This window comes from Sminthopsis crassicaudata, chromosome 3, assembly GCF_048593235.1.
Source record: "Sminthopsis crassicaudata isolate SCR6 chromosome 3, ASM4859323v1, whole genome shotgun sequence".
NCBI lineage: Eukaryota > Metazoa > Chordata > Mammalia > Dasyuromorphia > Dasyuridae > Sminthopsis > Sminthopsis crassicaudata.
This window is the reverse complement of record NC_133619.1, coordinates 152,775,076-152,798,502: the sequence shown is the minus strand read 5'-3', so window position 1 is coordinate 152,798,502 and position 23,427 is coordinate 152,775,076. Positions and strand designations below refer to the sequence as shown.

Sequence of the window (23,427 nt, the reverse complement as noted above, 5' to 3'; positions counted from 1 at the left end):
TTTCTATAATTTTGTGAAATGGTCCAGTCATTCTGAAAAACTATTTGGAACTGTATCCAGATAATTACTTAGTTGTATGTGCTTTCTGACTCAGGCCATTACTAGACCCCTTAAAGAGATCAAACAAAGAACAAAACACCTATATACAAAAATAAGTATAGCTGCTCCTTTTGTGTTGTGAAGAACTTGTTTATTAAGTTTATTAATATTTTAATTATTATTAATTAATTAATATTAATGTTTATTAAAAAGGGAAAGACCAAAATTATGGTATATGAATGCAATGGATTATTATTGTGCTACAATGAAATGATAGAAGAGATACTCACAAAGACAACTGGATAGAATTGTACAAATAGATACAGAGCTCATACAAATAAGCAAACAATTTATATAGAAACAAAGTTAGAAACAAAAAACATCTTTGAAAAATTTAAGAATTCTGATCACTGCAATGATCAATCAAGATTCTATAGGACCAATTAAGAGGGGTGAGAGATTCAAGATACTGACAGATACATATTCTTATATATGCTCAATGTACCAGTTTGTTTTACTTGACTATGTAATCTGCTAAAAATGGTTTATTTTTCCTTTTTTTTTTTTTAATGAGGAGAAGAAAATTTTTGTTCACTGAGTAACAAAAAAAAAAAAAAGAAACCCTACAGGTTATATAATCCAGGGTAAAGTTGGAAAAAACGAATGAATTGTTCAAAGATATACTTAATATTCTCTGTGGTAAATAAAAATGTGGTTTTATGATGAAGATCAAAGAATATGTCGAAATCTCATGGATGCAAAAGCCAATTATGAAAAACAAGCACTTTCAATAAAAAGACACGTTGCCTACTAAAACATTTTAAAATGTGTATAAAGTTATGATCTGGAGGCAAGTAGACACTGCAATGGACAGGACACAAAGTCTGGGGTCAGGAAGACCTAAGTTCAAATCAAAATTCAGATATTTACTACCAGTGTAGAACATTTAACCTGTCTGCCTCAGTTTCCTCATCTATAAAATGAAGATAATAATACCTATTTCCCAAGGTTGTTAGGAGAATCAAATAAGATAACATCTGTAAAGCATTTTATAATTCTTGAAGTGTTATATAAATCCTAGCTAGCTAATATTGTAAGATTTACTGTATATCAATAAAGTGATGTTAATCCCCCATCCCATTAAATTAAAAAAAGATTGAGTTATTTATTTTGCCAATGCTATTTATGTAATAGAGTTTTACCATTTATCCCAGTCATTTAAATTTTACATAAATTTTATTCTTTTGTGGATGTTTTGATTTAAATTAAAAATATATAGAAGAAAATATATAGAAAATAAAATATATGTATGCAATATATTAGCTTTCAAACTTTGCATTTCTATGAAAAAAAGGGTGGGAGAGAAGAGGCATTAGGCTGCCTACCAATTTGAAGGTCACTACAGAGCCACGGCATTGACTTAACATTGTTATATGCCTGTGAAACTAGTACAGTTTACCAGCACCATACCAAGAAAAGTGAACCACTTCCATTTAAGACAATTGTCTTAAGAAAATTCTAAAGATTACATGGCAGAATAAGTTACTGGACACTGAGATTCTCTCTTGAGCTTAATTACCAAGTATTATTCAGACTCTCCTGCAGAGAGAGCAATTCTGAAAGGCTGGCAGGATAGCTCAAATGCTTAACATATGCTTACCTTAAAGGTTATTTAAGCACTCAGAAGTAGTACAAAGACACCTTTTCTCTCTCTCTGAAGAACTTTAGACAAGGGAGATACTGGCATAGGACCACCTAGCACAGTGTGCTTGCATTAAAGAAGGCACTGTGTTCCATGAGCAAAACAGAATCACAGCAGCACAAAGAAATAAGAAATGTGCATATCTAGAGATATCTCCAGCCCAAATGTTCAAATGGACTATTTCTTCCCAACCTCTGAAAGAGCCTTCTGAGCTCATACTGGACTAATCAGCCACAGGTGAATGCACTGTACCTTGACCCCAACATCATGATGTAATTGGTCCTCTTTGAGTACAAAAGATAAATAACAACTTTTATGAAATATTATCAAATAGCTTTGAAGACTTAGCTGAGCAGCATACCACTAAAGCATTTTGAAATGATCTCATATTCTAAAAAAAAAATGGATGGATGATGTAGGGTAGATGCCAGGGTACTCTGTCAAGAGAAAAATCAAATCTACCATTTTTCCAATTCACAAATAACAAAGAGAAAATTTCCTCATCATTCTACTTCTGGACCAAGAACCTCCTACCCTCATCCTTAGGCAAATAATAAGTGATTCCATTAACATGGAACAGAAGGTTAGCTGTAGCTCAATCTTTTGTTTAATAAGCTTGTTATTCTAGAATCCCATATAAGATTATCAATTTTTTAAAATAATTTATACAATAGAAACTATATCTTAATCTCTGTGATGCTTTTTCTAGAATGAAAATATTTATTATTCTATTGTTAGCCTCTCAATGGCATATCGGTCATGTAAGTTTAAGGTAATACAAAACAGAAATGTCTATACTAATTGTTCTCAAAAGCTGTGCTGCTGTGAGCTTTGCTAAATGTACTCCAAACTTGCAATTACTGTACATGTCTGATTTCCTCTCTCCTGCAGCATGCCCCAAATTCTTTTGACAAAGAGTAATGAACTGTGCCAAGATCAAAAAAGTTTTGAAAAACACTGATCTAAATCTTGTAGTCAAATAGGAAAATTTGCAATGTGACCTTCAAAGTTTAATTTCAATAGTGTCCCAAAAGTATTAATGCATTTTTAAGATATTGAAGCTTAAATAGGGTATCCCAAAAGGCTTAGTGCAATAGCACTGTGAGTCTGAGAGATTGCACTGTTTCTTAGATTTAAAAAAAATTTTTTATCCATTTATATCTATTTATATATGTATGCACATAGATGTGCATGAGAAAAAGAGAAAAGAAGATAAAATATAAGAGAAATATAAAAGATAAAAAAGTGCCACTTCCTATAGTCCAGGAGAACTGGCAGATGTGTTTTCGTAGGAAGAATATTTTTACCTCAAGGGATTTGTCACAATTATTTTAAAAAGCATTAATCATTTTAATTAGACATGAATACTTGTTTTTATAATAATTTAAAACTCCATCACCTAATTCATGTGCTTAGTTCTCTTTCCTCCCCATTTTAGAACTTCAGGAAGAAAATCTGTCCTGGAATGATAACAAGTCTGATTCTTTACAAAAACATGTTAAAGAAAACTTTCAATCATATATATTACTGAGGTTACATGTTTACATGTGAACCTTTCTGCTGCTCTGAATTTTTCTTGCATGTACTGATTTATTTATATTGTCTCTCCATTAAAATGCAAACTCTTTCAGGGCAAGACAAGGTGCATTAGCATTATCCAGTTTCACATAAGACTGATGAACAGCAATTAAGGGACATAATGACATGTCCTCAGTTGGTATAAACTAATTGCTTTGGCCCAGAGATCAATGTTACAGTTAGTATTTTAAATTTGTTTCTGTTAGTAAATGTATATCAACTGAGATTTTATAGCTAATAAAATTAAGTGTTTATTATTTTTTTTTGCTCACAAAAAACCTCAACTCAAGCCCCTATTTAAATGTCTCATTATGGCATGGAAGTGTCATTACATTTTGGAAGACTGTAAGTAGTGACAGGCTGTATTAAACTGCAAAGGCTTGTGATGGATTGAATGGTTGCTGTCCAACAGTCAAACAACAAATCTGGAAAGGCTCATAGAGGAGGGGAGAGGAAGGGATAGAGAAGGGAGGGGAGGGAAGGAAAGAAAAAGGAAGAGGGGAGGGAAAAAGAGGGGAAGGGAGGGGAGAGGAGGAGAGAAGAGGGGAGAGGAGGATAAGATAGGAGAGGGAAGAAGAAAAGAAGGGAAGAAAACAAGGCAAAAATATTAGTGGAAAATCACTATCCCAGACTATAAATAAAACCAACTTGTTCAAGGCCCAGTTCCACCATCGAATACATGACCTTAAGAGACTGATAATATATGTTTACATTTCTGCATAACCTATACCTATTTCAAAGTGGATTCATAAAAATGAGACCAATAAAAGAATATAGTAAAACTAATAGTAATAAAATATACTAGCAGTGTTTTCAAAAGAATATCAAAGATGGTTTAGACATAGAAACTGATGGATCTGAGAATTAAGATATTAAAGATACTTAATTATCGCCATCAGAATTAGTATAGAAATACATATACACACAATCATAATGGAGACTAGAGATAAAATCATAAGCAATATCAATGCAGACACACACATGTGTGTATATAAAATAGAAATGTGATGTTTTATTTTAGTGAAACTTGAATATTTTCCAAATGGAAAATCAATGATTCATGAGAATTATTTTTAGAAACAGAATGATGAATGATAATGAAGATGCCATAATGCTAAAAAAAAAAAAAGTAGCATTCTGACTTCCTCAAGATTTTCTGTATGATTTTGTTTTCATTCAAGCTCTCACACTAGCGAAATGGATAAAACTATCAAATACTATAAAGTAACCAAGTCAAATTAATGGGAAATTGGTTCTAATCATATGGACACTTACATTAACATGAACAATCTGAACAATAAACAGCCTATCTTGACCAACAACAATAACAAGAAGCCTCAAAAAAAAAAAAAAAATAAATAAAAAATAAAAAATAAAAAGATACTTAAAAGGCTTTAAGAAATAGAATCAAAACAAAACAAGGATTATATAGGAAATCCTTAACCTAAGAAACTTCTTAGTAAATTCAGTGTAGAGTTTCAGCAACTGCCCCCAAAAAAGTGTGTAAAAGATATTCTGGGAAAAGCAAAAATAACGAAGTCTATAAATGTATAAAAATATAGGGAAAACTAGATAGAAGGCTGATATGTATTACAGAAAAGAAAAAAAAATGTATAAAAACAAAATATTGTAAAGTTGAGTGTATAAACAACTCTCTATGAAATTCTATCAATTCAATTCAGGTGGAAAAAATAACAAAACTTATACATATGCATAATGTGCAAAATATATACTAATTTTCAGTGATAAATTTAAAAGTATGAGTGATACTTGGGTGCACCAAAAGAAAAGCAACAAAAAACTGTATAAACAAATTTAAAACTGCTTAGAGTGTCCATTTCCCTTCTAACATGTCATAAATAAGACAAAATGACACAGCTGAAGACATAGATTAAAAAAGAAAAAAAGAGTAAAGCCGTAGTAATTACTCCTAATAGTTATGTTTTCTTCAATAAGCTAATTTAACAGGGTCTATACAGAAGTAATCTATGCTTTTAAAAATGTTTTATAAGATACTATGGAATTTAAAATGTTAAATATCACCACAGAAAAAACTATAAGATAATGGTATAATGTTTTTACTCACAGTTGAATCCATCTGATTATATCTTGCAATGTCTTTATGAAGTGTTCTTAACATAATCATAGCTACCATTCCAGATAAGAAGAGAACAATCACCAGGGAATTCATTATGCTACAAGAAGAATAAGTATTTTATCAATCAAACAAAAAATTTACTCTTCATAATACTAACAGTCTATAGGAGCAGGTCATTATATGTTGCAGGTGGACTTTAAACCCAGGTCTTCTTGGTGTTGAGGCCAACTCTGTCTGTATTCACCACACCTGCTGTTGTGTCATAAGCCCTCTTTAGTTTGGTGAATCCCAGAAATCCCTTCTCAGAATAATATTTTTATATGCATAAATATACAAGATTAGAAAGAAAAGTAATAATAATTTAATATAATTATCATTTAAGAAATCAAATCCACAGTATCCCGTGCACAAATCTGAGATCAGATGCAAGATTAAAAATCCCAGCATAAGTGATAAAGGAGGAAACAAACTAGGGAAAGGAAATGAATACCTGCAACCAGGGAAGCTTTTTCAAAGTTAGAATGAATCAAATACTGTCAAAGGAAAGAGTCATAAAACAGAAAAGGAAAAGAAAAGCATTATAATGATATATGCAAAGGCTAAAACAAGCAGATAAGAATATAACTCTGCTGTCTCACCTAAACCACTGAATGTGGGTATGAGGCATGGATTCCAAAATATAGTCCCATCTGGAAGCCCACCTAATAGTTTTTTCTTCCTGAGGGAAAAATAAAACATAAGTAACTGAAAGCAAAAAAAAAAATTCAAGGAAGGATGCAAAGCACATATCATGACAAGCTATCACATATTATAATGGCAAAAATGCTAGATTGGGTATCAAGAGTTCTGTGTTCAAATCTACATTTTTAACTACATGGTCAAAGGTAGGTAACTTAACATCCCTGAGCTTGTTTCCTTATCTTTAAAATGAATGGGGTGCTATTACTTGTAGAACATAATTCTTCTCACTCAAAGAAGGGTGTTTATGAGTTGCTGTAGTTGAAAATTTTATTATCTTATAGATAATGAGGGGACAAGCCTCTATGCTCTTACTATCTAGGATAGTCCAAATGACAAACTTAGTCTGTATTTATTTATTTATTTTTGTTTGTTTGTTTGTTTCTTTTTTTTTTTTTTTTTTGCTGAGGCAATTGGGGTTAAGTGACTTGCCCAGGGTCACACAGCTAGGAAATATTAAGTGTCTGAGACCAGATTTGAACTCAGGTCCTCCTAACTTCAGGGCTGGTGCTCTATCCACTGCGCCACCTAGCTGCCTCTCACTCTGTATTTACAATTGAAGCTTTTCTAATCTAGAGGCAAGGACCTTCCAGCATTAATACTGTTTTGTCATCATTTTCAAGAACCCAACTACTAAATCTGAAGTCAGGTCTTTCTGACTCTAGGGACAGCGCTCTGTCCACAGTGTGATCTAACCACCTCTGTTACACAAAAGGTTACTGAAGTTTGGACAGGTTCAAATTTGGCAAAGATCAGAAGGGTAATTTAGTAAAAGAAGCCAGGCCTTCTATTCCTCTAACCTTGCTTCTTTTCTATATAAATGCTATGTGTAAATGTCAATTAACAAAGTGGAAAAAGATAATAAATAAAATCATTGGTAATAATTCCCAGGGTAAGAGATTTCTTTGGAATGGTTATTCTAAATACATGAAAAGTAATCTTTAAAACTATGTAATTAATTTTTGATATTTTCAGGTTACATGAACTAGGTGTTGACTTTCATGAAATACAAGTTTAATGAAACCTAAAGAGAATTATCATTGCTTTATACAGCAAAAGATAATGTTACAAGTCACATTAAAATGTTTCACCACCTTTTTACAAACTAATAAACAGAATACCCATAAGCTAAAATTATTTGACATTTTAAGTCATTTATCACTTCTTAATAGTTTTGCCATTTATAAAAGTCAAGTATTTTGGAATAACTTTAAATAATGAAAATTTGAAAGAAAATGTTATATTACGTAAGAAAGAGTACTCACATGAAAACTAACTGAATAAGTATATGCAATTTTGATTTCTCCAGTAGCCTTATTGCTTATATCCATTGGGGGTCCAGTACAGTCAGGTTTCTCTACATGTGTATGTTTGAAACTTTAGGAAGAAATAAAACATTTAAGCAAAATGTTAGGATGAGTAAATCTTAAAAGTATGCAATCTATGGAGTTAATAAAGACATTTTTAGATATGAATACTTTTGAAAAGCACTAAAAAATTTTAAGAAATGCTGAAGTTCTCTTTTTATAAAATTAACCAATTTCTTATCATGACATAAATTTCTTTACTATAAACAGCAGGAGATAATGGCTTAATCTTGGGGAAGGTAGTGAGCTTAGCATGCATAGAAAATATTTTATAACTTTATTTTATCTAAGGATTTCATAAGTGACCAATGAATGCCTTCCTACTCAGCACCAAGAGATATTCTTTCAATGTATCTTCAAAAACTAGAATGTGAACACTGGGGGTTTTAGAAATTAAGCTTACCTCATAATAATGGATAAAGTTATCAACACTGTAAATTAAGGTATTCTTTAATAATAAAGTTATCAATAGTCTCTACTCCAAAATGGCAAATGGAAAAACACTCAAAGCTTTCTGATAAGGAAAAACAAAACATAAAGGAGGCATCTTCCTTTTCTGCTTCTATAACATGCCATAATACTTAGGGGAAAAAAAATGTACTATGTGTTGTTGGTTCTTCAAAATATAATATGAAACTAAGATAAACAGACTTTCACTCAAGTCATGAAAAGCTAAATTATCATATCAGTAGAATTTTATCTATTTTATCCAATAACATGATTACCTTTTTGGCTCAAGTTTAGCAGCCACTAATCTTGCTCCCATGGCCCCACTTTCAACAATATGATAATGTATCTTGATGTCAACATGGTTGAAGATATAAAATGTATCTTTTTCATGGAATTCTGACTGTGGGACAGAATTTAAAAGTTAAAAGAAGAAAATTAGGTCTGTAACAACGTTTCATAATAACACTGTCAGTCCAAATTAAAAGCAAGCTTCCTCTAGCTCTAAGCCCAAAAGTTTTCTCAATTAAATCTGAATTTATGCTTTCTTTTATAGGTTATATAGTATAAAAAACTGAATATGTGGACTTTTAAAAACAAATTAAAACATCTAAATATTCACTTGCAATATATAGTACATACATACAGTAGCCTAGTTATTCAAGTATTTCTAATTAATAAGGTCATTAATGTATCCTGTTTCAAAATTCATGAGCCATGGTCTACAACAATATCCATAAATACCAACTGAATTAAACTAAGATTTATCACAATTTTAAATCTACCATCTTTGTTGAATAATATTCAATAAGAAAACAAATGATATCTTTTCCAATCCAGCCTTTTTTATAATCACAAACTTCACATTACAAAGAAAAGAGAATTAAAAGAAAAATTATTATAAAGAATCCAAGTCATAATTGGGAGCCATTTCTTGAGCCTAACTTCTAACTTAGACTGAAACTCTTTTAGTACTTATATATCCAATTTCATTATACATTAAATCCAAAGTTAACATAATGCTTCAATAATCTGGTCAGGTCTAAATAAATTGTGAATTGCAGATTACTGTTACAGCAACTTTCAAAGTTTCACTTATTTCCATGAAATCTGAGCTGAAAGGCTAATTTTTATTTATTTAGAAAAGTGATCTTTAACATATTAAGAAACTTACATTAATAACACAAGCATCCTTTGCGCGGCCTTTATCTGTAATGTAACAGCCAATTGGAAATCCAGGATTGCAGAACCTTTGTCCATCTTCAACATCATAGCACCATGTTACAGGCATGTTATCCACAATCCTATACACAGGTACACACAAACACACAGATATAATTTTTTTTAAATTCCAAAAGAGGTCACCATCATCTGTGACATAGTTATTTACTGAAAATTATTTTATAAAAACTATCCCATTTAAAATTTGGTTTTAAAATATGTATAAATTATCAAATTTGGCAATGACACCAGCTTAAATAAGGGAAAATTAAGGCACTGGACAACTGAATCAGAATTCAAAAAGTTCTCAGTTTCTTAACAGACTAGAAGAATTGACCATATACAATGAAATATATAATATGGATAAATAAATGTAAAATCCTACATGCAAATAAAAGAGAGCAATCAAATGTACAACTACAGGATAAGCATAGCAATACTAGTCAATCATTTATATGAAAAGAACCCGGGAGTCACAGCTAACTACAAGATCAACAATATCAAGATAAATGTGGAAATATTATACATATATATAAGAACTGCATATGTTTAACAAATACTGGGTTACTTGCTAACTATAAGAGATGGTGGGGAAGACAGGAGGGAGAAAAATTTGAAACACTAGGTTTTACAAGAGTGAATGTTGAAAACTATCTGTATATATTTTGAAAAATAAAAAGCTATTATTTAATTTTTTAAAAAGAATATCATGATAGCCAAAAAAAGGTGAGTCCAGCCAGCCTGTATTAAAAAAGATATCTGCAAGAAGAGACATTCTTGTTCTACTGATTTTGACCTGGTCAAACCAAAATGAAAGTATTACATTTAATTCTGGGAGCCATATTTAAGAAATTAGGGTAACCAAGATGGTATAAAAAATTAAAAACATGTCACATGATGAGAGGTTGAAGGATGGTTAGCCTCCAGTCAGTAAGCAAGCATTTATTAACCATTTACAATGTCAGGTAATGTGTCCAGTGCTGACAATTTAATTAACAAAAGGCAACACTGCTCTGACCTCAATGAGTACACATTCAATTGAGTAAGACATGTAATAACTAGATGGAAACAAAATGCAGAGTAAGGTAACTTGAGAGAGAATTCTTCAATTGTCTATAAGGTTGTCATATAGAATATAAGTCCCAGAGGACAAAGGGTTTTTTTGGTCTTTGTATCCCCAGTTCTTTACTGCAGTGCCTTGCACAAAGTAATTGTTGAACAAATGTCTTACTGCAATGTTAGACGTGTTTCATTTAGCCCAGAAGTCAGAATTAGGTACAACAGAAAGAAAATACCAAATGCATATTTTTACTTGAAAATCTGATTAGAGTTGTCCAAAGTAAAAATGGACAGCGTTGAGAATTAATAGGTTCCCCAATGGTAGAAGTCTTTAAATGGAATACTGATGACTACTTGTAAAGCACTAATAGAAAAAAAAAAAAATTCAGGTTAAGTAGAATTAGATTATGGGACATCTTAGGTCCTTTATAACTCTAAGTTAATATAATTCATAATGAAGGAATTCTAAGAACACAGATATGACTTAAATCTGATGTAAATATTAATACTCCATGTTTAATTAATACAACTTTTTAATTTATTGTAGTCAATAAAATAGTATATTTAATATTCTTCTTTAAGATATACTCATATTAGAAAATGATTTTATAATATGATTGCAAAACATCTGCAGTATAACTGATGATCTACCAATATAGTAAGTATTCTGGAAGCCTGAAACCTATTTTCCTTTAGCAAAATACCCAGTCCCTGAGGAACAGCCTAGAGAATAGGAAGGAAAAAAAGACTTTTTGTCACTCAAATAATTCAATAATAGAAACAGCTGCTGAAGAAGGGCATAACAACAGGGTGTGAAACTTAAGGTCAGGGTCAAGAAGAAAGTACAAATTACAGGATTATAATACTGTGCGTTTCTAAGCAATATTTCTTGGAAGAAGCATTACTTTGAACTAGAGAATCAAATCTCTCAAAGACCTTTAAAACTCCTGAGGTTGTCAGTACCACTGCAGAGATACATATCCTATTTAAAGAATTAAAGACTAAGGGGGAAAAACGGTTTAAAAAAAGAGTTCTATGGCAGTGGAAAAACAGAACCTAAAGTCCTAGCTAGCAGTTTCCTATATTCAAAGGACATTGTGGTGGTGCAACTAGGAAAAAAATAGTTACTAAAAATGGTAGCTATATTATGACCACATTAATTCACTCCAGGGCATGTTTTATTTGTTAATTAATGTGTGCCTCCAGGAGTGAAATTATGAATCTGTTCTCACCCCAAGGTATATATTAATGAACTAATAAAACATATCTCATCACATTTAAATGCTACATAATGATGCAGATTCTATCAAATTTCAGAATCACCTGTACTATTCAGTTAATTATTATTACAAACAGCAGGCTGGCAGACCATGGTCAAGCTATAAAGTATCTAGAAGCACAATGTCAAGATTTTATAAATTAAGAAACTCAAGACTTTCTAGAATAGTTCCTAAGAGGCCAAAAGAAATGGTTATTAATTGCTTTAATTTTTTTTTAATAGAGAATGAAGTACAGAGTCAATAACAGTTTTTTTTCTTAACACGACATCAGTATTACTACTATATTATTTATGTGTTAGCTCTATACTATTGTAATAGATATAGCCTACTGGAAAAATTAAGATGTTGTATATATGAAATATGAATCAGCAGCAGACAATTTAATTATTATTACTTTTTACCTTAAAGTCATACCTTAAGTTTATTATCTAAGCTAACAAATTCATTTTGAAGTGAAACCTTAACACAGCAGCCTTCTCCAGCTAGCTACCTATGTGAAATAAATATAGAAGGAACACAAGGAACACAAAATTTAAGTTCACAGGAAGTTTGAGAGACTGGTATGTACCTAAATAAAATTTTAAACTTTTGTTTCATCACTGATTGTTAATAGTTGACTCAGTAGAACAAAATATAACTAAAAGGTGTCTCATTTTCATTTTTAAAATATACAAGATTCCTAGATAGAGATAAGCAAAGCCAATAATACAGTGTTCAGCAAACACAGTTAACTGCAAGTCAATTAGGTTCTGTTTTACATGTTACAGAACTCTTTTAATGGCATCTTTATCACAACCCAAAGAAGTCAAAGAGGAAAGAAATCCATATCTACAAAAATATTTATAGCAGCTCTTTTTACAACAAACTGATAACTAATGGATATTTATCAATGGACGAATGGCTGAAAAAGCTACAATATATAATTGTCTTGGAATACTTTGATGCTATAAGAAATGATAAAGGAGATGGTTAAAAAAGCCAAACAAACTAGGAAGATCAGTATGAACTGATACAAAATGAAGTTAACAGAATCAGGACACTTTACACAATAACTGTAATTACTATAAAGATCATCAACTGTGAAAGACTTAGTAACAATTCTGATCCTTACATATGATTCATGACAATTCCAAAGGATTCATGATGAAAGACTATTCACCTCCAGAAAAAGATCTGATGGAATCTGAGTACAGACTGAAGCATATTTTTCTTCTCTCCATTTCTCTTGCTTTCCACACACACACCTACACACACACACTCTCTCTCTCTCATTCTCATTCTCTCTCTCTCTTTCAGGTTTTGCATTTTTTGCCTTCTCAAGGACTTGGGGGAAAGAGTAGAGGAAAGAAGACATTTTGGAAACAATTTAAAAACAATTTTTAAAAGAAATTTATTTTTGATGTGATCAAATTGTTATGGTTCAAATCACAGTATATAAATGTAATGATATAATTCAAGAAATGACAAAAAGGACAGTTCCAGACAAATCTGGAAAGACTTGTATTAACTGATGCAGAGTAAAGTAAGGAGAACAAAATATATTGTTTATATAAGTTATATGCTATAAAAACAAAAAACTATAAAAGACTTAAAAGTTCTTCCCTTATTAAAATGTAAGCTTGTTTATATTTGTATTCTTAGTGGTAAGCACATCATAAACATTTAATAAACTTTAATTATTATTGCAATGATCAATCATGATGTCAGAATATCAACAATAAAGGAGGCTACCTATAATTTTTTTAAAGACACAGCCAATATTTGAATCTGTTTTGTTTGACTAATTTGTTATAAGAATTTTTTTCCCCTTTTTTCAGGAGGGGGACGGTGCAGGGGAAAGTCAGGGGAAGATATTAGAAGAGAAAATAAATGCTTGTTAATTGAAAAAAAAATTTTTTTTAAATTTCATCAGTGCTTTTCTGAAAAGGCCAGGGCTTATACTTATGAAAAGAATTTCACAGAGGATGTCCTGGAAAAGGTCTTTCAGATATTCTCATTTGCACATGACAATGTACTGGTTACAATGGTCCTTGAAATAATGCATTTGAGAAATTAAGCAACCCTTTCAAAAATTCTAAGTTGCTTCTTTACACACTCATTTTATAAACATTTTTTTTAAACATCAACAGTGATCTTATATTATATAGTTGTGACTCATGTAATACTATAATTTTGAAAGAATTAAAACTCTAGTTAATCCAAAGGGCAATGAAAAGATATATCATAGATATAAGAAGGCTACAGTATATTATCTATCAATGATTACCTGTCCACAAGAAATAATGGGGAAAAAATCATGTGAATAAATGACCTACTATTTCATTAGTGTAGTAAAACCTTTCACCACCTCAACCCATTCATGACTTAAGATCTGAAAAAGTTCCCCAATTGTCAGAGAAATGACTTATCTCTTTCATACAACTAAGAAGTGTCACTGTGGAATTTGAAATCAGATCTTCTTGACTCTACATACAATAGAACACGCTATCTCATGATACAAAATCATTCAGAAGGCATATGGCCAGAAAAAAGGAAATGGACCTTCCACTGAGACCTGGGTCCTAGTTTTAGATGACATACTTACTAGCTGTCCACTAAGCAAATTATCCCTTCTTTCTGTTCCTCATTTTCCTACTCTGCAAATATGAGGTTTAGATAAGATTATTACTGAGATTCCTTTCAGCATTAAGATTCTATGACTTTGTGGTTCTATGATTAAGTTATGAGATTATAGGTATTCTGATTGTTTTTTCATTTAATAGCATTTTATTTTTTCCAATTATGTGTAAAGATAGTTTTCAACATTTAACTTTTGTAAGATTTTAGATTTTGAGTTCCAAATTTTTCTACTTCCCTACTTTTCCCCATCCCCCCCAAGGCAGTAAGCAAACTGATAAACGTATTTCCATATTAGTCATGTTATGAAAGAAAAATCATAACAAAAAGGAAAAAGCACAAGGGAAAAAAAAAAACAATCCCTCCCAAAAAATGTTTGCTCTACATTCAGTCTCCATAGTTCTTTCTCTGGATGTGGATGACATTTTCTATCCCTAGTCTACTGAAATTGTCTTGAATCACTATTTATCTATATCTCTGTCAATTCATCCATCTACTCTGAAATTATGTAGTTAAAAAAAAAATCTGAAATTGGATAGAAACAAATTGTTGAATCATGGTTCTTTAAAAGTATGCTATGCATGTACTTTAACATATTTAACATGTATTGGTGGTCTACCTGTCATGTAGGGAAGGGGGTGGGGGAAGGGAGGCAAAAAGTTGGAACCTTTTGCAAGGGTCAATGATGAAAAGTTATCCATGCATATATCTTGTAAATAAAAAGCTATAATTTTAAAAAATGTTATGAAAAGCTTTGGAGAATGATTTATGTGTAAGAATTAAATTCCTTATTCCCAGATTACTTACATCTTTAGCTCGATCAATTGGGGTTTTTCCAATTAGTGATAAAATGATAAATTACTAATTACTAAGTGCTAAGCCAGTACTTAACAGTTCTCTAGTTCACACCTTTGGTTCTGGCCTTTAAGGGGAGTTTACCCCTTTGAACTTCTGAGGAGGAGTTTACTTATGAAAATGAGTTTACACCACATTTAAAAGGAGCAAGTTCATCAATTGAAGTAATTTTCCCACAAGCCCTTGAGTTCTTACACGACCATTCTCTGGGAGGATAAAAGAAGACAACATTGAGCAAGGAGTGAGTCTACTCTAGGTCAGAGTTGAGACGTCTCAGGAAGAAGAGTCTGGCAGGGAGATTGATTTGAGACAGCAGATCTCCTCCCAGAGAGCGATCGGCAGTTTTTGGAGACAACGGAACTTTACACTACCATTTTTCTAAGTATTCTTCAAGAATGACACATTCTAAAGTTAGAGTATTTAATTAAAGAGTATTTAATTAAAAAAAAGTTTCACAAGCATTAAACTTTAATGGTTTTGAATTTTTTTAATTATTCATGATATTACAGTATTTCTCTAATTCTATAAACTTCTTGGCAAATAAATTCAACAAACATCCATTAAATGCTGCCTATATGCAAAGTATTAATTCAATTCTCAAGATGAAAAATGAGCAATAAAGTTAAGATAGCATATCCCTGTTCTTCCCTACTCCTTTAAAAAACAATCTACTTAGGGGATTATGTGAAAATACACACTACAAAATAGTAAAGATCTATAATCTCACCAGTGGGAGCACTTCTCATATCTATGCAGACTACCGGCCCAATATGATTTAAGAACATAAATGTCAAATTGAAAAGGCCCTTACAGATAATCAAGTCTAACTCCTCATTTTATAGATGAGGAAACAAGCTATGATGAGTAGTAACACAAGTTTAGCTTAACTAAATAAAGTCACACAGAGAGCAGCATCAAAAGTAGGATTTGAATTTGGGTCCTCTGACTCCAGGGCCAGTAGTATACTGTAGTTATATTGGTTCTCAAATAATTAGCTGTTCATTTCCAGGTCTATCATTTGAGACATTTCAGCGTGGAAAAACCTGTCAGAACTTTTGCTTTGTTGAACAGTCCTCATGAGTGACTAGAACTAAGGGAATATTGTACACAGTAACAAGCTTATGTGATAAATCAACTGTGATGGATTAAGCTCTTTTTAATATGGTGATCCAAAGCAATTTCAATAGACTTGGGATGGAAAATGCCATCTGCATGCAAAGAAATAACTGTGGAGACTGAATGTAGTTCAAAACATAGTATTTTCACTTTTTTGTTATTGTTTGTTTGCTGGAGTTTTTTCTTATCTCCCCCCACCCCTTTTTGGTATAATTTTTTCTTGCATAACATGACAAATGTGGAAATATGTTTAAAAGAATTGCACATATTTAACCTATATCAGATTGCTTGCTGTCTTAGGGAAAGGGGAGGTAAAAAAGGGAGGTAGAAAAATCTGCAACACAATGTATAACAAAAATGAATGTTAAAAACTACCTTTACCATGTATTTAGAAAAATAAAATACTGCAAATGTAAAAAAAAAAAAAAAATTTTTTTCTTAAAAAAAAAAAAAATAGTCTTCACGAATTTATGGTCATCTCCATAACACACTAAAGTATAGGAGGAAAGGTCAGAGGAGTCATATACTAAAAGGTTTTTTTAAATTACACATAAAAAGTTCTTAAGGTCTGGTCAGATCACTCTTTTGCTCAAATATTTTTAGTGGCTCCCTATTCTTTACTGAGAGAAGTAAAAAATTCTTATCCTGACATTCAAGGTCTTCCATAATATACTGATACTCCACCTCTCCAGCTTGTGTTTCCTATTTCTAAACTGTATACATCCAGAGATCCAGTCAAATTGGTCTCCTATTTGCCCCTAAATTTGCCAAAATATTGGCCTCAATACTTCAATTTTGCTCATGGTTCCTATATTTGAACTGTGCACTCCCCTTCTCTCTATTAACTTTTGAATTCTTATGTATTTTTAAAGACTCTAACTTCTTCATGACATTAAAAGGAATCCAAACAGCTTTTATATGAGACCTAAATAGGATGAGAGTACCACTTACTGAAACAGCTCGAAGAATGATAAAACTTTAGACAAACAGGTTTCCTGGGAAGCTATTAAGGGTTGGTTGTCTTCTCCTACACCAAGTCTTCTACCTCTTTGAAAATTTGAAAACCAAGGGCAGCTAGGTGGCACAGTGCCCTGAAGTCAGGAGGAGCTGAGTTCAAATCTGGCCTGAGACACTTAACAATTCCTGGTTGTGTGACCCTGGGCAAGTCACTTAACCTCAATTGCCTCAGCAAAAACAAAAAACTGAAAACTAGAAAACCACTCAAGACAGATAATGATATTCCACTATTCTTTTTTTTTTTAATCGTTATTTTTTTTAAATTTATTTATTTATTTTATAATATTATCCTTTGTATTCATTTTTCCAAATTATCCCCCTCCTCCCTTCACTCCCTCCCCCCAATGACAGGCAATCCCATACATTTTACATAATACATGACTATTCTTAATTTAATCCAAAGATTGGGCAAAGGAGCAATCCATTAGAAAGATACCTAAAAGGGAGGACATCTGTAATAAGGCTCTTGCCCTTCTTGGTGGGGGAACATCTGCTTCTCTTCCATGAAAAAAAGGAGAGTAGGGAGAAGGATGTTTGTTCCCAAGAGAAGGATCTGACCTAGGAATTTTGGGGATCCCAGAAGCAAGGGGACAGTTTTTGGCCATTTTGCTTACTGACTAAATCTGGAATAAAAAGGAGAGTTAGAATCCCATTATTTTAGTCCCTCGTGGAAAACCATCTCAGACTTGCTGGAATAATCAGATGGGACTCAGAGGACAAAGGCCCCCAGGTCTGAATGCACTTACTTTGCCCTCAGAGAAGTAAGACATAATAAAGAGAGGTAAAAGAATCAAAGAAGGCTCCTAAATGAACATATCTGAAGAACAAGGATGAGAAAAAAAAAGTTTTCCACATCAAACTCCATACTCCAGATGCCCACAAAGGTTAAAAATAAACATGTCACCCCACTGAAACAGTTTCTAAAGATCAATTCTTCTGCCAAGAAAAAGGACAAAATGGACAATACGAGACATTAAGAATTTGTGAAAATCTAGCTTTAGATCAATCCCAGCTTCTCTGGCATTGAAAAACCTCTACACTCTGGCTCCAACTAACTTTCTGAGACTTTTTAGACAGGATTTCTTTTCTGTGCTTCAGCCAAACTGCTTCTCACAGTCATCTCCTCACCTCTGCAGAGATGGTACTCCATGTTTGGAATGCCTGCCCTTCTTATCTGTGTCTCTTAGAAGAGCTAGTTTCTTTTAAAGCTCAGCTCAAATGCCACCTCATTATTAATGGCAACCTACCTCCCCTTCCCTGTCAAATTATATGTATGCTATGTATTATATAACTGTGTAATTTATATTATATGTATGCTATATTTATATTGTTTCCCTTGACAAAATATAACTTCCTATCTCTGTATCATCACTGTGGCACATAGAGGTGACTTATGTGGCTATGTGAGCATAGACAAGTCCCTGAAGCTCTCAGTACCCCAAGAAACTAATCTCCTTCAGGGAGGTTTTAACACAGGAAGTCACACCAATGAAGTCACCAAGCACCTGAATCCCCTAAAAGAATTTTTTTTCATTAGGACAGATTAGAATTAAAATAAGCAGAAGATGGAAGAATCCTTAGAGAGTAGGCACCAGTTAGTAGAAAGGTTATATAATTTAAAAATGTAAATTGATTTCATATATAATTTGGAATTATTATAGGGCTTTGAAAAAGTGAATGGTGTGATCCAAATGACAATGACAATGAAAGATATAAATTCTTTTTACTACAGAAGAGATCAGAAAAATGTTATTGATATGAAGTCTATTCCTTGCAGGTAATTGTGATACAGAATAATTAAATCCCAGGCTAGCATTGTGGGAATGAATGATGAAAAGAAGTACATGCAAAAAAATATGCTATAAAAGGACAAGCAGGACTTAACATAATTGGACAAAAAGAGTGAAAAAAAGACACATATTTACTTCAGTTTAGAATTTCAGGGGCATCGAGAAGTAAAATCTAGAAGGCTGTCAGTTTGGCTAAGAAACAAAATAAGCTAACATTTAGACATGTTTAAGGTGTGGTTGTGATAACAACAAAAAATTTCTTGAAAACAGCATGAAACATTAAAGATAACTCAGAGGCTTGAGTATATTCTTATCATAAATGAAATGTATGGGCATAATAAGAAAAGCAGAAGAAATCTAGGACTAAAAAGTGCTATATAAGAATAGAGAAAAAGAATACTCAGAAAAGAACAGTTCAACAAACGTGAAGAGAAACAAAATATTGGGGTATTTAAAAGCTGAGTCTAATAATTAAAGAGTAGGCGAGGGTGAAGAGAGTTAAAGGCAATGAATATGATGAAAAGAGGCTGCTGAAAAGGATCATAAAAATTTGACCAAGATAAAGAACAACTAGATTGCAAAGAACTCTGATACCAAGAATGGAGAAAAACTACATTAAATTATTATCATAAAGTGGAGAGAACAAAGATGACCTAGCTTTAGGTCTAATCACTTTAGCTATCTGTTTCTTTTTCTATCTTCAAATATTATATACATACTACACAATTACAATGTAAAGATAATTTACTTTCAAAGGAAAATTTAAAAGAATAAATTAATAATAGTCATAAAATCTTTGGACTGTGTCAGTTCTTGATTATTATGCTTATATATCTATAAAGATGTCCTAGACTTATAGACTACTAGGTCTTTGTATATTCAACTTTATTTACTTATCAATATATATATTAATCTATCAAGAGCCTTCCACTAATGGCTCCTTTTGGCATGAAAGTGACTGTGGATTCCCAAAGGCAATGCCATCCAAATGCAAGGTCTGGCAGGTCAAGCTATAAAGGTTTACAGCAGTGGTCCTCAAGCTTTTTAAATAGGGGGCCAGTTCTCTGTCCCTCAGACTGTTGGAGGGCCAGACTATAGTAAAAACAAAACCTTACACTCTTGTCTCTGCCCCTCAGCCCAATTGCCATAACCCAGCGGGGCACATAAATGTCCTCAGCAGGCTGCATCTGGAACCCCTGGTTTAGAGTGTAAGAACAGTGATGAACACAAAAGACAAGCTTAGCAAAATTCAGAATGATTCACTATCAGGTTTGACAAAGAACAATTAAATTTTCCATTCATAAATAGTCTCAATCACATAAAGGTTGTGATCATGTCACCAATATCAATGATACCTGACATACACAAGTGCATGATCTAAAGAAAAACTCTTAAGTTTTCATGGGGAGTCTTCAACTCCTCTCTCAAATGCATAAATAATGAGAACAGTCTAGATTAAAATAAAGAATTATTATATTCTGCCATAATAACAAAAATTAATACATATATCTAAAAGGTTCTTTTAAAAGTTGCTATATTAAATATCCTTTAAACTGAAATTTTCCACTTTTCATGCAGTTAAATGTTACTTATTAAAAATTTCAAAGCATAAAAATTGTTATATTTCAAAGACTTTCAGTCACCTATAAAATAAAATTTGAAATTAGGCAGACAACATATAATTGTGAAAAGAAAAAAGCTAGCCTACTAATAATTCTATATCTTACCAATGATGTTGATAATTCAGTAACATACTTTTTTTCAAGAATTCTAATTTTTGCTTGTCTTCTGCTTTGTCTGTATGATATGTTTTTGTACAAACAAGCTTACAGGTTTCCTCCTTGTTAAATGAAAACTGCATTAAAATAAAATGGAATGTTAATTAATAGAAGATACCTAGGTATAATTACAGCTATGTCACACATACTGAACACAAAATTATTCCAATATTTTAAAATGAATTTTAATCATAAATAGCATACCCTCATAATAAAAAATTTTAGTAGATTAAAAGTACTCTAAAAGACATTCTTCATCTATCTTTTTTTCTTGTTTAATAAACAATACTTTTCTCTCTTCCTTGTGATGGAAATTCTGGCAGCTATATAGATTTCAGACAATATGTCACAAGATCTGAATTTGTTCTTGACAAAACAAAAAGGCAGAAAATAATGAAGCACTATTCTATCAATAGTAATAATCACAATTTTTTTCTGAAGCAATGACTTTTTAAAATAAGCACAGAATAAGTGATGTTGGAGAAAATCTCATTAATTTAACGCCAACATATGTTTCTCTTTACCCCCTTATGTTCAAAATACTTCTTGCTCTATAAACAAAATTTAGAATAAAGATAACTTTTTTTAAAAAAACAAAAGACCGCCCAAATTTAGGGTTTTTTAACATTACTTCAACTTATGAGCCTACCAATCAATTTTTAAATGTATAATATTGTGTCAAAACATATTATATTTATATAAGGGAATATATTTTATTGTTATAAACAAATTATAATTCAAGATGAGTCCCTGAATGTGATTTGTTTTATTACTTACTTCAATATCTATCAAATTCTAGTATTGAATGTCATATTGTTCTAAAAAATGTTGTCAGTGAGGTAAAAAACAAGAAATCAGTAGAAAAATATGTTAGAATATATATTCTAAAGTACTTAAAGTTTCAAAGAAGGGAATACTTAAGCATAAAATTGCATTAAGATTTTAGGGGCAAATTGTATATGCTTCTGAGCTATACTTTTACTCAAATTGAAAATAATAAAACTAAAATAAATAGTATACTTTAACCTAAAGAACTCTAGGCAATCAAAGAAGAGGGCAGTAATAAAAACTTTGAGGTATAGTGTGAAAACTATCTTGCTCCAGCTTTGCTGCTCTAGTTTCCTCATCTAGAAGAGAGTAAGACTGACTGATTGCTTAGATTCCTTCAGAACCTCCACATTATATAACAAAACTTAAATAGATCTAAGAGGAAATCAGATTCATATTCATAATGCTTGATGCAGAATTTCTTTCTGTTCTATTTTGTTTTAGATATGATTATGTCCCAGCTTCATATTTGCATTCCTCACATACAAAGATTATGCTATCACTAATGAATATTTTCTATTTGTGTGGAAGGTAAATAGTCACTATTCTCAAATAAGAAATTTTTCTCTATATATAAAATTTTATTTATGATAGTAATCTATCCTTCAAACCTATTTTTAAAAGATCAAAATATCTCCTTAGGTGGAAGAATTTTCATGTCTTTTCCTCTATGATTTTGAGGTTCCTGAAGTCTGTAACTTTATTCTATACCAATAGCTCAGAGGCAATAGTCAGCTCTCAAAAAAAAAAAAAAAAAAAAAAAATTCTTTTAGCTGCTTGTTACTCCCTAGAAAGATCCAAAGGAGATCTCAGAATGGATGTTAACAGTTTCCTTGAAACACAAATTAGCCAATATGACAAAAAATCTCTACACAACAGAATGCAAGAATTTCTTAAGATGTACTTTAATAAAACATTTCTGCATTTTTTAATAAAACATTTCTCACTTAACAATATTGTGGCTTGTGCCTAACAGTGCCCTTGTGATAATTTATTCCTATCCTAAATTATATTTTAATAAAATGTATACTATCAAGTTTTTATGTTGATAAAATCTAAGAATTAAGGCATGTGCTTATTTAACAATTACAACAGGAAATACAAACCTTATATGGAGAAGGTTCAATTCTTTCTCCAAATAATACCTGACCAAGATTTTCAGATGGACGTTTTCCTCCTGCTGCTTGGCAAAAATCAAACCTGGGGGAAAAAAAATATTGGTTTTTCAACAAGAGAAAAGCAAAAAGCGAAACATATATTTCAACCATCTTATTAAATGGATTTCATGATGAGAGTAAGTGATGTTCAATGCTTCTACTTCAATGCAAAAATCTGATAAACTTTCTGGTCAAAATCCTGTCTGGGTTATTTATGCTCCTAAATGACTATAAAATTTAAACTAATAGATGTGTCTTTAAGCCACTGATACTTTTTTCTTTTTGTTGATTTCATACTATTTTTCCCCCTACATGACCAAAAGGGGGGGGTATTTTTTCATTCCCAAGTAAATTCTAGTTCCCAAAAGTTGCACATATTTAGACTGAAAATAAATTAGTGCCACATTGGAATAATAGACTAGGACTTATATGACATAGTTTTGCTATTAACTAGTTGCATGAATAAATCACCTAAGCCTAAATGGGCTTCAAAAATAAATGGCTAGATGGGCTTCAAAAATAAAAGGCTAGACTGGATCAATGTTACTGAACCCAGATTACATTCCAGAAAAGTAAAATATCTAAATTCTCAATTGCATTGCCCTATGTAACTCAAAGGTTAAAAGTAAAAAGTAAAAAGGAAGAGGCACCCAAAAAGAAAAGGAAGATGTGGGAGAGTAAGAGGAAGGGTGGTCTTTTTTTTAAGTTTACAGATTTTAATAAAGCAGAATCTTTATTTTT

The 23,427-nt window shown here is 31.7% G+C and overlaps 1 protein-coding gene across 2 annotated transcripts in view; it reads right to left on the bottom strand.

Annotated features, from left to right (window-relative positions):
- Positions 1–23,427, bottom strand: part of TM9SF2 (transmembrane 9 superfamily member 2) — a 78,566-nt gene that overhangs the window by 20,977 nt on the left and 34,162 nt on the right. For both annotated transcript variants that reach the window (XM_074299444.1, XM_074299445.1), the window contains exons 3-9: positions 22,636–22,729; positions 20,651–20,778; positions 9,144–9,273; positions 8,248–8,372; positions 7,421–7,532; positions 6,056–6,135; positions 5,406–5,514 (exon numbers count right to left, since the gene is read on the bottom strand). In XM_074299444.1, the coding sequence (XP_074155545.1) occupies positions 5,406–5,514; positions 6,056–6,135; positions 7,421–7,532; positions 8,248–8,372; positions 9,144–9,273; positions 20,651–20,778; positions 22,636–22,729 (778 nt within the window). The remainder of the gene's footprint in view (positions 1–5,405; positions 5,515–6,055; positions 6,136–7,420; positions 7,533–8,247; positions 8,373–9,143; positions 9,274–20,650; positions 20,779–22,635; positions 22,730–23,427) is intronic.